The sequence below is a fragment of the Schistocerca nitens genome, chromosome 12 (assembly GCF_023898315.1).
Source record: "Schistocerca nitens isolate TAMUIC-IGC-003100 chromosome 12, iqSchNite1.1, whole genome shotgun sequence".
In the NCBI taxonomy this organism is placed as follows: Eukaryota; Metazoa; Arthropoda; class Insecta; order Orthoptera; family Acrididae; genus Schistocerca; species Schistocerca nitens.
Window position 1 is genome coordinate 178,306,293 of NC_064625.1, and position 15,926 is coordinate 178,322,218.

A 15,926-nucleotide genomic window follows, 5' to 3' on the forward strand; every position below is an offset into this window, starting at 1 on the left:
TGCCTTTAGCCTCGGCAGATGCGGGTTGGTCGTCCCTGTCTCAAAGTGTGGCGGTTATGCGGACTGCTGATCCCAAGTCTGAATCGCTCTGACAATGATGCATTTGACAACAGTGGCGCGAGTTACGAATGATGCACTTTGCAGGGGACATCGTCTGAGTAACACATGTGCTGTCGAACATCTACGTACATGTAACAACAGTTCAAGCAGTTTCGGCTGCGAGAATGCTTGTCTCCAGATATATCAGAGGACACCCCTTAATAGGTATATCGGTTGCAGAAGTTAATGCTTGATACCCCACGAGTGAAAGGATTGTAACAGGTAATTCCCTGACCACCCATACCTGCTCGCTGGTTGGCCTTTTTGAAGACCAGAACGTGACAGCAGCGGCTGTAAGCAGCAGCAGGGAGTGGCCAGTGGTGGGGCTTGCAGTCCTCTGCTGCTCCTGATTGGCTGAAAGGCCCACGTGTAGAAGGATTTCGTGGAGAGGCCCGGAGCTCGGGGAATCGAAAGCTGGCCGTCGGCGCCCGTGTGGCCGACGTGGCGGGTCGCGGGCGCTCTGGAGCGGAGTTCTGTGTCGCGACGCACAGCGTTCTCGAGTTTCCCAACGCCTTCTCGTTTGCGCGCATCGATTACCGCCTAAGAACTTTGCTACCATTATCTGCGAATGTTGCATAGTAATTAGTGTGGGCGTTTACGGCGAATTGTAGCTCAGGGAAAACTCGGTGATGTTAGGTAAGTGGCAGTGGTGCTCCGACTCAAATGACTGACTCGGCTGGGGTTAATTGGATAGCGATAATCTCAGTTTGTTATCCAAATCTGGGAGTAATGTTTTTTGAGTGACCGTCTTCCTGTTGAGTTTGAACTGTGTATTTCGTACAGCCGGTCGAAAGTAATTTCCTGGACTCGGCTGTGAATGTTCCCAGTACTGCGGTCGGAACTCGGGAACTTGCTTGGGGGTAGTAGGTAGCACGAGGGCCGTTAACTACTGGCTTTCGAGCGATGAGGTTCGATACTTTCCAGCGGGTCGAGGCTCGGCTGGCGACCACTGTGTCGGACCGACTTTACGCGTGTCCCGGTGGTGCAGGGCGCTTGCCTGGGTGGGCCGCTAAGCGCCCCCAGTGCGCCCCGTGTCGGCTCTGGCCGCCACCACCACCTCAAGAGAAGGCCGCGGCGCGCTCATGTGACGTCACGCAAAGCGGGCCAGGGTTGGCTTGGCGCCGCGCTGACAGAATCGAGGCGCACGGCCTGCAAATCTTCGTCAAACTGTTTTACAGAACCTGTTGAGCTGCCGGCGCCCCCCTGCGGCCAGGCGGGCTGCACCCGACACCTGCCTCCCTCGTGGCGCTGCGGCCTCTGGTTCCACTGCGTCCAGTACGAAAATCGCGGTTAACACTGCGGGTGCCTGCTAAGTGCAAAATTCACGAAGTACTGTTTATCACAGGATTTTCAGATGGGCTGGATACTAAATTCAAACAGACACTCCTTTACTTTGCTCACTCAGGTTTTATTTGAACAAATGGGAGATCGTCTATTGATTACGAATCACAACAATTTCGGCGCACTGTGTGCTTCTAGTGAAGCTACTATGGCACATGTTTTCCAGGGCTCACAGTACTGGCACAATTTTATCCTTCCACAGTACTGTTTCTGTAAATACGCCTTTAAGTAATGTTCTTCCTTGCTCAAGAGTGGCACATGGAACATTAACTTTTAACATCTGCCATAGTACCCTTACAAACCACTAGCTTAACAAATCACCATCTTGTCTCACAAACCCAATAATGCTAATCTCATATAACTCTGCCATTCGACATTTTGCGTTCACTTCAAGCAACATTTCACACAACAAGTCATGTGTTACTTTATTACTATACCTGTTTGAGCCACTCTATGTAATCGAACCACTAATAAGCTCAACAAACCCATTTACACTTTCATGCACACACCACTTCAGTCATTGGCCCCTCTCTTTTGATTGTATAAGTATCTGAATGTCTCTTGTCATGGTACGTGAATTACAAATCGTGTAAAAGTACATCTTTCACACACATATGGAAAATTTCCTCGTTTCAGACATAATGTTATATACTAATATCATACATTATACAGTAATAAAATCGACATACTGCAAAGACAGATCCTCGAAGGAAAACGGAGAAAAAACGTCCTACGAACATGTGTCCAGAAATGCACCATCGCCACGGTAGATGACACTGACGAACGGGAATTCCTCCGACAACGTGCTGCGTTTTCCTTGTATATAACAGGCCGTGTGATTGACGCAGCCTATTGTATACACGAAGCATTTCCCAACAATTTTAGTAAATAGTCTCAGTGCATTAGAATAGGTAGACAGGGGCTACCACTCACAAATAAGCACACAGTTATAAATGAAGGAGACGTTAGGAAAGAGAAGTACTGGCTGTACGATATCAGATTTAATGAAATTTGATATTGTCATATCAGGTAGAGTCCATTTTTATTGCTGGGTTTAATGCAGTGTGGTGTGGAGACAGTTATTTGCGAAAAATACTGAAGGAGGCTACAGCGAGGATTCTGAAAAGGGAGACTGTTCATTGTTTCTCCTGGCCAGATTCCTCTCGGCTGCCGAACACAGCTCTAGACCTGCAGGGATGTTGGTTGGGTTCCACCAAAGAAGTATCCTGTTCTTCAGTAGGGGGAGCGTCGTTCCATTGCAAACGAAACATACGAAGAGCACTGGTCCTTGCACCATCGTAACTAGATGCATATAGTAGACAAACTGAGCTATTCCCTGAGCTTGGTGGAACCCAATTCTAATAATAATTCCTATTCCGCTTAAAATAATGGCTTTAACTGACATAAAAAGGCATTGCTTCTTTGTGGCAAATTTCTTGTTATCAACAATTTCGAGTTGCCGCATGGTGCACCGAGTACGTAGGTACATGTATCCAAGCAGTCCGAGACAAACCAAGTTGAATGCCACAGACACTGATATCCCTGCAAGGACTACTATACGACTGTGGATCAGGTAATGTTTACTCGTCTTTTCTAAAGCAACAGCTGCCACACATACTATACTCCACGGTATAAACACACACAGCACCTCACGACGGAATAACTGGCTTACTTCAGCAGGTAGCAGCTGGTCAGGAAGCCTGAGATGGCGAACACAAGCATACATGTGGTAGCAGAATGAGTTCAGCCAGAAACAGCTGAGAAGTGTGAGGGCGCTGTCTATCAGCACTGCTGTGGGTAAGTCAGGGACGCCTGTCATACGATACACGACCTCAGAGCACAGGATCTGGGTTATGCACGTGATCTGAAAGGACAAGAATATCTTTCCAGGCAAGTTACGTAACTGGGGAAGGTACAAGTATACTCCGGCTGTCGAAAAACGGAAAATGATATTTTCCAGTATAAATGAGATTTCTAAAGGCTTCAAGCTGTCTATTTTGAAATCTTTATATTTCAAGGTGGCGCTGGTTAAACTGTTTTTGTAGTTCAGTGTTTCTTCTGTTAGCTTTTGATACAGTCCATTGCTACTATTACGCTTTACTCCCACTGCGGAAGTACAATCATGGGAAGTCCTGATGGAGGAAAAGTTGCGACACTTTAGCAACAGAATAGCTCTGGAAACAGAGCAGATGGCGTCTGTAGCGTTCGACTGCAGACATGATTGATCGTCGGGACTATCGAAATAGCAGCGAGCATCGTGTACGGACTGTATCATACTAAACGGGACGTCCTGACAAATGCCGTACGAGTTGACCGCCATCCAGGCCAGCAGGCAGAGGTTGACGTTCACCCTCTGCGTGTAGGCCAGGTAGCTGGTGACGGGTGTGTGGGGCGACCTCTGCACCACGTCGTCCCACAGCTGCTCGCGGCACTGCTCGCGCTGCTTCACGGCTTCCAGTGGCAGGTCTTCCAGCGGACACGTGGGGTGGTCCAGAGCGTTCACCAACAGCTGCACGCAGTCAGAGCCCACGGAGAGCGTATCGTGGCTTCTGTCCTCCAGCTGCCACTCCTCGTCTGCAAGAAAACGACAGCAAGTAGGTGGTGGCCGTACACTGCAGGCAGCTGAATCCAAAGTCTTCTCTGGATGACGAGCCTGGGCCTTGTTTACCCACATTATCCAGGATCAGTTACCCAGAACTATGTAAGGCGGCATGTCAACACAAAGTAAGAGTATTAACAAAGACAGATATCATGTTACTATGCACGTCTATTACATCTACAGGGTGTCCAAGAAGTCCCTGTATAGCTCTTGTCATAGTAAAAATGAGGAAGTAAATAGGTTTTATTGATAGTACTGCACTGAAGAATAGTTCCGAATCCATCTTGTAAAGGAGAGTTTAGTGGCCGATTCGTGGGTGCACGAACATCCGCAGATAGGAAGAACTATGTAACGCATGATGAGACCATTTGCCTCAGTCCCCCTCGTAAAGTAGCCATGTCTGATTGAGATAAATGTCCTGTATTTTCAGGCTGCCTCAGACCACATATTGGAAGCAATAAAAAGTGACAGGAACGTGTGTCACCCACTCTCAATCAGACGAGTAGTCTCCAATGAAAACCATTTGCAAAAGAGCAGTTCGACTTCAAGCATCTTGTTCAAAAATGCACGACCATATTGAAAAAAAAAATGAATACGAAAAGATTTAGGCCCATGTTTGTTACTGAATTATCTGACAATGGTGTGGAGCAACGATTTGTAACCTACCGTACTTTGTTGTGGCGACTTCTGCCATGTCTCGCTCAAGAGTGTTGTTTACGTATAAATGTGCCATATACCACTGTTTGATCAAGAAAAAATTGTTTTCTTGTCTAAGGAAAGTACCCATATTACCGAGAGTTGGAAAGGAACCTACCTCACATTATGTGGGCCATTGTGTGATCAGAATACCTGATAGGACCACATTCTTTTGAAGCTTACATGAATGGGAACTTCCAGTTCTCTGTACAACAGAAGTTTTCAGTATCTCAGCTCCATGACAAGGCAATCACGGATCTTGTGTGGTTATAGAAGTGAGGAGCTTGAGTCTCGTTTTGTTGTTCAGATGTGTGGGTTTCATAATGAACAGCTTATTCTCGGATTGTATTTGTTTCTTCAGCATTTAAAGCCACATTAAAATGGTTATCACGAAATCCCAACATTACCACCTCAACAACCTTTTGAAATCGTCATGACAAACTTTTGATCTTACCACGCAAATAACTGAATATGAAGAATAATTAAGCCTCATTTGGCTCAACGTTGAAAGATTAATGGAAAATTGACACTAGTGTTGAGCAAGTCTTTCTAAGCAGAATTACTAGAACAATCCGCAATAAAGCAAGGGGGACAGCGAGACACATAGATATCTGAGGAAGGTGTGATCGTCCATACACTGATCCGTTGGATACGTATTTTTTTTATATCCAACTACGTCCATATAGAATATACCCTTTTGACATAACTCCATAGGCGTCCTGTACAAAGAAATAGGATGCAGGCTGAATTCTGGTTTTTGTGATATTTCACTTTCCTCCGTGAAGTTAGTGACCCCATCACGCAGCGTAAAAAAAAAGTGATGGAGCATATTTGTCACCTGTTTGTTTCGTTAGCACGAGATTGTCGAGAAAAAGCACAGCAAAATACAGTGACTGACGATATTGGAAGTACCTTTACCACAATGAATGATTTACTGTTAATACTCTGTTTGCATACATTCAAAAACACGCAGAAAAATGTAATTACTTCGTCTCACTTGTACCTTGTGTAATGATAATAATGCAGCAATAAATGCAATTGGGACATATATGCCTCAGCTGCTGAGTGGATGAATGTGGGATTACAACTCCAGAGATTTGGGATTCAGGCATTGCTCCCGAGATTCCTTCTGTCACTTATCTCTTCTTTCACCTCTGACATTGATTTATGGAAAACGAAAATGATGGAACTGTAGAATTGTTCGGAGACCCAATAATTAACTGTGTCCCACAATTATTAACTGGGTAAGTTAGTTCAAAAGTAGGAAGACGGCGAGTGACGACAACCTGCAGTAGGACAATGGCTCGCGAAGCACTGTGGTGGCCAAACCAGGCTTCAGCTTGATGACGGCTTTACCTACTGCATTCTGAGAAGTCCTGATGGTCGTTGTCCTCGAGCACTATTCCTGTTCAGAGTACAAATCAAAGGAGTGATATATGCTACACGTAATCCAATGTATACCCCATTGGCGTGTTGAGCGCAAATGTAAACCCAGTAAGACGAATAAGTTCTGAAAGATTCTTATACACAGGCACATTCTGTGAAAGGCCGAATGCACGACTTTGTCGTAAACACTCCATTTTCTTTGTTATTCATTCCATTCCCACCACATTATCGTGTGGTGCGCAAGGTTCGGACACTTTGCTGCTTTTTGGGGAGAATGAATAAAATGATAGGTTTCAAAAAAATAAAAGCCATAGCGTCTCTACATAAACACATGTACATTGAAGTTGATGATGGTGCTATGGTGAAGATAAGGCTCGTGCTTCTGGCAAGTCACTGGCAGTCAGTTCCCAATAACTACTACGAGGGTAATACAGTATGATGCAGGTGCCGGAAAGAAAGGGTGTAGGTATTCAAGGTGTTGGAGTGGGCTGGGAAGTATGATTGACAAGTTGATGAGGGTAGAGGGAGGTGTGAGGGAGGGATGACAGTGGTCAGGAGGCTGGAAGCGGGATCATCTACATATTGAAGAGGCGTAGACTATAGGATTATAGCTGGTTGGAGTAGTAAGTGTCTACATACTATTCTGGAACAGGAAGAACCAGCCAGCTGAAGTTCCGCTCGAATAGGATACAGAAGGGGCGGGCAAGTGAAGGATGGGTATGACATGTTGGTTTAGGCGCACCAGAAGCCTAGGAATCCAGAGGATAGGCGAGAAAAATTGCTTTTGTTTCCCACGTTTATGGAACGTTTGCAATTTGTGACAAAGTTTGAGGAACCTCAGAAGAGAGGGCAATGTAATCAGCTGGTAGAGGTTGCGTCTGAGACGGGAAAGATGATACTGAGTGCAAGGTGTTCTAAGACTGTAAGAAATAGTAAATTTTTGAGAGAGCTGAGATCCAAGCTATATTGACGGAAGTAACACTGGGGAAATTAAGGTTTTTGTAAAGACGAAGGAAGAAACAAGATCAGGGGTTAACGTCCTGTTGGTGAAACAGCTATTAGAGCATAACCCAGAATTGGGAAGAACGGGGAAGCAGGACAGCTGCGTCCATCCATAGGAACCGTCGTGTCATTCACCTTACGCTGTGTAGAGACATCACAGAGAAACTGAATTTGGTAGAAAATCAAGTTTGCAGCCACCAGCTTACCACAGCATCGCCTCGTTCAGTGGGTTCTACCCAAGTACACAGGATGGCTGGATGATGGAATCCCCACATTGACGAGTTTGCTGTTTTCTTAATTTGAGTTTGTTGTAGGCTGGGGTTCCGTGATTATTCCAAGATATAAGAAAGTGAGAGTCCTCTGCCCATGTCAGCAGAGAGAAATGGAGCAACAGATCCGCGGCCTTACTGCGAGCGCTTATCTTACTGCACGTAATTGGGCACTGTCCTTGCATTGTGAGAGAACTGTGACTCGAAGTTATCTATTGAATGTACATGACTGTAATGGGTGCGTTAGGAACTTAACGTCCACATCCGACACACATGTTGTTGTGTCATGCTTTTAATAAATTTACAAGTACATAAATGAAACAGTCAATGTTTGGAAAGCGATAAACTTATTTTTAGCTCCTCGCGACTGTGACTGCGGGAGCACGTGTGGTATTAATTGGGGTTCAGATACACAGGAGCTGCTGAAAACACTGAGCGGCATTACAGTCCAAGTCTGCACATCATAAGCACTGAACATTTGCTACAGTTGTGCCAAATATGTGTCTGTTGTTGGCCCTCGACTCTCTGTACGTGCATGCTTGGCCTAGGCTTGACTGAGTGACGTTACGGCGACACTGCACTCTGAAGGCAGAAATTCGTCGCTTCTCTGCAGTCGTCATGGAACTGTTGATACCCTCGTAGACAGAACAGAACTCAGGATGGACTCTGGCAGAGCTCGTACCAGGCACTGGCAGAGCTGGAAATACTTGTCGTGTGTCGCGCCTCGAAGCAACAGGAGGAGTGGCTTACTACTTCTTTCTCTTAGCCGGTGGCGGTGCTACTTAGGTCTACAGCATCTCTGCGATCGATTGACGATGTTCTGCAGGCGATTATCGTCGACACCACATGTCACTTTCAACAGTGTCACAGGCGTCATCAGTGTATCATGATACACTGAGGAGAGGTAATGTAAAGTATAACACTGAAACGAGGTCTGGTGATGAGAAACTTTATGCTTCAATTCCCCCTTCCATTACTGGGGAAATACCAGCAATGCAAATTTCTTCCATCACCTGGATTCGAACCAGCTTACCTTTGAAGAGAGTACCACAACACAGTCATGTTTATGTGTACCATGGTGGAAGTTAGGGAGAGTGAAATGATTGGTGGTATTTATTATAATAATTCCTTGGGTTTTTAACAAAAGTGTTTTTGATGTAGCAGAGGCTACACCAAGAAGTTATCGAGGCAGATGGAGATATGCTCTTGAGTAAGATTTACAGTAACAAAAGAAGCATGGTGTGCCAGACAAGGAGCGATACAGGAAACATTATTCATTGGGACACCTGGCACTTGCCAGTTTCCTCCCAGAGATCCGAATGTGCGACTAGTGCGGAATATTTCGCTAATGGAGGAGTCATCGTACCACTTTTCAATATCAGGCCACATGTCCTGTGGACAGACACCAGTGGTTCCCATTACCTTCTGCATTGTCATGCCTTTGAGCACTGCTGACTCTTCAGGGTTTTAGGAGCAGGCGAAAAAAGTGCCTTGAAGCTCTATCCGCCCATCCATCATTACTGATGATCTTTTATTCTAAATTTAAGCAGTAGCGAGGTTCGAACCTGGGTTCCATGACGTTTTGATTAGTATACAAAGACACTACCCTTAAATCATAGGTGAGCTGTGGGAAATAAACTTGCATACAGTATGATATCACACAAACTGACTATAGGTAGTAGGAAATAAGAGCTTTCTTTTTTTTTTTTTTAAGAAGGTCGAAAGTAATGGAGTCATGAGCAGCCTCTCATAACAATTTCCTGAAATTGTAAGACGTCGTGGTCTCCTTCATTGCTTATATATACCGCCCTCACAATCATATTCTGCACGTCAAGACACTTCATTCGAGCCCAAACTCGATAAGATAAAGTCAGTATTGTATGAATTCATGTAAACGATATGCAAATAACTAATAAATCGCAAGTGCGCACCATGGTTGAAATACTCGAGGCAGGCGTACACACATACATTCTAGACACGACGGTCACAGGAGCTTTTAGCTCGAGAGAGGCAACTGCATCCCAGGAGGCCGGTCCCAAGCTATCTACGTCGGCCGGTGACCGCCTGTAGAGCAGACAGCGTTTGCCCGAGTGAAAGGACGACCCCGTGTTTGGCTTAAAAGCAAATTCCGCTACATTATGTGGGAGCGGTTAGCCTACGCATTCTTTACACATAGGACGCAGTTTCAGAGATTTTCACAGCGAGACAGCAAACGCCAAACACCGATACTACAGATTTCCGTTTTAGAAGAGCAATGCTGATTGGCAGACGATATTTCTGACGCCTTGAGCTGAAGGTTTAATGGAAGAGATCGAAAGATATACCACTTCACGTCTGGCGTGCAGAGGGGCCGTTCCGTTGTCGCTCTTGGAGCGAGAACACGTAACGAGAGCGTGCGCGCTCGTACATGTACTCAAGGTGCTAGGAACAAGTCTCTCCTCAGTACTTCACTGGGAGAGCACCTCTGTCGAGAGCAAATCAAAGTGCAACTGTATATTGAGTCCTTGCGATTAAGCGTTTTTCACTGTGTTGGCTGCCACACTTATTGTGCGGTATGAATGGACTGAGTAATAGTTAAACGCCTACGAGCGAATTTTTGAGTGGCATTGCAGTGGACTGGTTATCTGACCGGTGTACCACGCCAATAGACTAGGGGCGAATAGGAGTCCTTGACTTCATCAAGGCATAGAGAGAGTTTGATTGGCGAAGGTCAATCCAGATAGAAGGAGAGTTATCTTATTTGTCGGCAGCGAGCGGCGCAGACAGCAGTCATCACAGCTACAGCTCTTGCGACCCCCACATTTCCTCCACAACAGTACCCTTCACTGCACATCACACGTGACAGCCTCGACTGTACCTAGCAACATTCTAACCGATAATTATTCAAGTTGAGTAGGTGCGGCTCTCAGCCATTCTGCCAAGTCAATAACAATCATAAACTTTGTACAAAACTTTCATTAGCGAATCCTATCCTTAAGATGTAACTTCACATTCTGAAAAGAACCCGAAAATAACGTGTTCAATTCATAACTAAAAGTGCTATTGTGATTTCTCAGAATTTTTGCAAAATAAATAATAGTTTTCGTTAGTTTCATGTTTTTCTTACACTAACTAGCACTACTCCAGTACCCAAGTATCCCACTAGTTACGTATGAAATTTTGTGAATTTTTGTGTCATTTCCTTACAGTGGACGACTCCAGAAGATATTTATTGCTGAAAGTTTTTCAGGCATTTCTCTTTAGAACGTTAGGAGTGTCCGTCTGACTTCTGTAGTAGTGTGGCGTGCAGGGGGTGAAGGGTACATCTCAGATTAATCTGTTTCGCAGAATGACAGAATAGCACCAACCCACACGCTCACAAAATGTGTGGCTTTATAGTCTTGTGTTGTAAATGCTATATTTAATTCGTTTTGTGGCGTTATAGAAAGGTATTTTAAACTGAAACCAAAAGATATGGTGGTCATATTTATGTGACATTGTATGTCCCGAATTGTCGAGCAGTCATTAGATACAGTGAGTATATCTTTAAGATATGAAGCACTGAGTCTGGCTTGTTGAGGTTGTTTGGTAACGTGTGGTTGTTATGGATGAGAGGAGAATGAATCCTTTTTCACTAGATTGTTCAGTTTATGGAAAATGTGGCAGTGTTTTTGTTCATGTGTAACACCAATCCCAGGGTTTCTGATCCGCAGAATGAGGTGCTGGTATCAGGATGTCTCACAAGCACCCATTGGCAGTACCATCTGATTGTATGTTGTAGCAATTATCTGTGCTTTGTAGAGTGTAGAATGACTGGGACTGTGTTACGTGACTGTAACAATTTTCATTAAAGTATAGTTGTAGCATTGAGATAAGATGTCAGTGATGAAGATCTCGTTGGAGCTGATGGAACAGACATATGGATTGAATGCTATGCTGCTGCTTTGTCTTGATGTCTTATGTGGCGAAATAAGGTTAGGTATAGGTTTTAAGCTGATGTTTTGGTGTGGCTGAAGATAAAGTTGGATTGCTTTTTGGAATAAGTGACTTGGATGTTAAAATGGAAGGTGGCTGTGGCTGTTATCGTCATCTGTTGGACGATATGTGGACGTTGAAAGAGATTCAATGTTGTGGAAAACAGTGGTTCTAAACTGGATGTCTTTCATGTTAGGGATGCGATACAAGAAACTGTTGAGATGATGACAGTGAGCTGGACTGACGGTGTAAAAAACTGTGGATCTGAACTCAATATCTTTGATGGTGAGGATGCAATGCATGTAGTTGTTGGGATGGGGAATGTAAGTTTAGTGTCGTGAATAATGCGTTTACTTTATACTTATGAGATCATTCGAGTTGAGGCTGTGTAGATGATGCAGTTGTGTAAGGATTGCACATTTGGGCACAGTTAACATGGGTGGTTTTACGAACTCCGAGTATGATGCAGTAGTTTGGGTCAGCAACTCCTGGTAATCAGTGAACGAAAAAACGTTCCAAGTTTTTGTTCATTCGATGAGTTATCTGTATGCGCTGTAAATATTCATTGCACGTTATTGACATCTTCGTAAATGCCATTTTCGGCTATGTTATGGTGATTTGAAAATGGGTCTCGGTCCGAAACAAGTCATCGAACGAATAAAAAATAAAAATTTGCAACTTGGACGGGTTTTTCGTCCTACTGATGGGTGGTCTTGTTTGTAACTGGGATAGGTCAGGTGGTTCTGCGATACTGGGTCAGATAGTCGTCACACTGGAAGTATTTGTGAGATCTGTGGGCTTGGATTTGCGATTTAGGTGATTTTACACAATGGTAGCGACAACAGATCAGGGCTAATTCTTGATACGTTGGTCTACTGTGGGCAAGCATCTAGTTCTGCTGGACAGTGATGCGTAAAGAAGCCGGCAGAGAAGCACCACGGATTTAATAGTGGCGATGGCAACTCTTTCAGACAGGGGCGTTGTAGCAGCCTGCTGGATTGTGCAAACCATTTCGAACATCGCTACGTGCTCAGAAGAGATTCGCACCAGTTTCTTCTTTCCCTCCCCCTCCCCCCCCCCCTATCTCGACCGAACTGCCACGACCTCTCCGATCTCTCTGGATTATCACGACCACTTTCCCCTGAAGATAAAATGGTTCTGAGCACGATGGGGCTTAATATCTGAGGTCATCAGTCCCCTAGAAGTTAGAACTACTTAAACCTAACTAACCTAAGGACATCACACACATCCATGCCCGAGGCAGGATTCGAACCTGCGACCGTAGCGGTCACGCGGTTCCAGACTGAAGCGCCTAGAACCGTACGGCCACAACGGCCGGCCCCTGAAGATATCTTCAATGTCGGGCTTAAATTTAGCTTCCAGACAAACGGCTAGTGGTCCACAACTCTGTAAGGTCTTGTCGCTGCTCATTCTTTAATATCTTGTCGCCACTCGCGAGGAATTGAAACATCAACTTCAGCTCACACGTTTGTTCTCGGTGTCCATAACAGTTTCAGTCATGATTATAGACATGCTGCAGAGTGCAGCTCAGTCTAGCAACAGATGGGGTAAGAATCTGCTTGTTTGGTAACTTGGTAACAATGCGTATTTCCTTTTATGTGCCAGTATTATTCTTATGGTTATCTGCAGTTAATTATCGGCGACAGCCGAAATTTTGGAATGGCCTTTTTTCTCAGTATTACAGTTCCTGGTTCTAATATACGGATATTCTTATGATAACTTACTTCCTTATCTGTTGTAACCCTTTTCGACCACCCTAGTTTCTTAATTTGTCGGCTTACTACCAATGAAAACCCTACAAGTTCGATTGCCTGAAGCGGTGAAGAGTCACAACGGCAGGCATAAATAATTTTTCCGCCGAGAGAGCACAAGCCCACTGTCCTCCTTTCCTCTCATTTAAATGGAGTTACTCCCTGCCGAACAAGAAGCTATCAGGCAGGTACAAAGAGAGAAACGAACGATTACAACTCGTTTCATGTCTGGTGCACCATAGATAGATGATCGAGTAAGAGATAAAGTCCAGCAACGAGAATAAAATAATAAATTAAAAAAATATAGTGATTCGAACAAATAGAGTTGTTTAGCAGACAGGTGCGATAGCTGTGTTTCCTCAGTCCTACTACAGTTCATAGTATTAACACATCTAAGGATAATATTAACAATGTACCTCATACAATTAACTGTTCAGTTACAAATAGAAATATTGTTCGTCAAAGAAAATTAGTAAATACGAACAGTATCGTGCTAGGATCACACATGAGAAATTTAGATCACTACACGAGTTACAGTATTGACAGAAAATTAGCTTGTCTGTAGCCGCTATGTTGCAGAGACCATTCGCCATTTTTAAAAAGTCTTAGACTAGGTCTGAAAAGAAAACTACATGTGCAGAATTTTAGAGTGTTTATAGAAGATAAAAAGGAACACTTTTTTATATGAGGCACGTGTCGCACACGTATGAAGGTCTTATCTGCACTGGCGTTCAGAGACGGTGTTCAAAGTGCTTTGGGATGGGCACTGTTTTAGAGGTGCTGCGTGCCTCCTACGGGAGGGAGACGAGTTGTTCAGTGTACCAGACACTGGCGGACACCCCAGGTGAGGTGGTCGCCTGTTAGGCTGAGGCTGCAAACATTATTTGTGAGACACCCACTTGCTTCGAGTGTGTTAGCGCCCAGCTGGCAATTCAGTAACGTCTCTAAAACATCACACAGCCTCTGTGCATCGCTGGCGTCGAAACCTTCATGGGCCACGAGCAGGTGGAGGGTACACCTGTGACATTTGTGTCACATAAAATTTGTTCTTTTTAATCTTCTGTAACCAATCCAAAATTTTGTGTACGTAGTCTTTTTTTAGTCCCTGCATAATGAAGAAGTCAATAATACATCGAAATGAAGTAGTTAGCTTGTCATAGATCCAGACGGAGAGTTGCCGAGGAATCAAAAAACTGCCTTGGGAAAGAGCACCAGAGATTATCTTGCGTGGCGTACAAAATCACGCAAGATCTAAAACTACAAATTCAGAAAGATATTTGAATCTCATTCCTCGAACAGCTGAACAGTTGTCAGCGCATAACCGTGAAGTGGCCGGGTCCCAGTATTAAACTTACCTACAATCTTGAAATCGTAATCGTGGAATGAAAAGATGAACTCAGCTGCCCGGAACCAGTAGGTACGATGGAAGGCGTACAGATCGTCAGCGAGGCTGAACATCTGCGACGCCTCTGGCTGCTGCTCCTTGCACAGCGCACTGAAGTCGTCGTCAAAGGAGAGGCTCCACGGATGATAGCTCAGCAGGCGTACACTCAACAGCGGCCGCCTGTAGCACACAAGGTGCCAGGTTAAAAGTTAAAAACCTATAACGTATAGTTTATGCAAGAGTGTACAAGTATCCAAAAATGTGTGTGAAATCTTACGGGACTTAACTGCTAAGGTCATCAGTCCCTAAGCTTACACACTACTTCACCTACATTATGCTAAGGACACACACACACACACACCCATACTCGAGGGAGGGCTCGAACCTCCGCCGGGACCATCCGCGCACCCCATGACTGCAGCGCCTGAGACCGCTCGGCTAATCCCGCGCGGCTAAAAGTATCCAGAGCGGATTTCCACTCAGCAGTGGATGAGAAACTTCCTGGCAGACGAGTACTGTGTGCCAGACTGGGACACAAACCTGGAACTTTTTCATTCTTTAAAGGATGCGTAGTAACACAGCAAACAATCGCAAATCCATTGGTCTTTTTAGCATTTTAGCGCATCGAGATTTCATCTTTAGATTTCGGAGCACTTGAGTGAGACACCGATTATAACTATTTCTTGCAGGTCATCCACTCCGTTCTGTGCTGCTATATCGTTTTAAGTGGTTTCAGACACATCAAACAGCAGAACTGCAGCGCCTGTCGCAGAATACCTCTTTTCTTTGAAGGAGAATTTCGTATGCATTGCAAGAGAGTGAACATGTGATATTTATGTTAAGGATATGAATGACTTGTTCAAATTAATTATAGATGATTTTAGACGCTGACATGTAGACATGTCTATCATGAGCTGAAGCAAAATCTTCCACATTACCACTTGAAAATGGCTCAAAACGCCGAAACTGCAATTGTAAAACAATTTTTATAATCAATGGCGAATATGACGTCCTTAAAAAAAAGACATAGAGCTGGGCAGGCAGGAACCGAGAGCCGCCGTCGCAGCCTTACTTCCGCCAGTAGCTCAGCCGCTGCCCTCCAGCCGTCACAGAAGCTCCCCTGCACGGCTGGCGGGACCAGCGCTCCCGGAAGGATGGGCACTCGGGAGTTGCTTCCTGGACGAATCCTCGCTCTGCAGTGGAGAGTGCAGCCACTTGAAACGTCGGGGATCCGACACACGGCTCTGACCTGCCAGGGAGTTTCCTATCTGCTTTAGGTGATGTGACATCTGCGATAATTCTCCGTAAAGACTGTATGACAGCTGAAAGAAGAACTCCCACAGGAAGACGAGCTCTATGGACAAACGTGAATGTACCGTCAGGCAGGTCCACTTATTCAGTCCCTTTCAGCTAATCCGACGGCT

At 44.9% G+C, this 15,926-nt stretch overlaps 1 protein-coding gene across 5 annotated transcripts in view; it reads right to left on the reverse strand.

The window, feature by feature from the left end:
- LOC126215242 (uncharacterized) overlaps positions 1 to 15,926 on the reverse strand; it is an 80,399-nt gene that overhangs the window by 7,825 nt on the left and 56,648 nt on the right. For 3 of the 5 annotated variants that reach the window (XM_049941906.1, XM_049941904.1, XM_049941905.1), the window contains 2 exons: positions 14,474 to 14,682; positions 1,487 to 4,014 (listed from right to left, as the gene is read on the reverse strand). In XM_049941906.1, coding sequence (XP_049797863.1) covers positions 2,546 to 4,014; positions 14,474 to 14,682 — 1,678 coding nt within the window. In that variant the 3' untranslated portion in view covers positions 1,487 to 2,545. Of the gene's footprint in view, positions 1 to 1,486; positions 4,015 to 14,473; positions 14,683 to 15,926 lie in introns of those variants that run through there. The other 2 variants (XM_049941907.1, XM_049941908.1) reach the window with 2 other exon arrangements.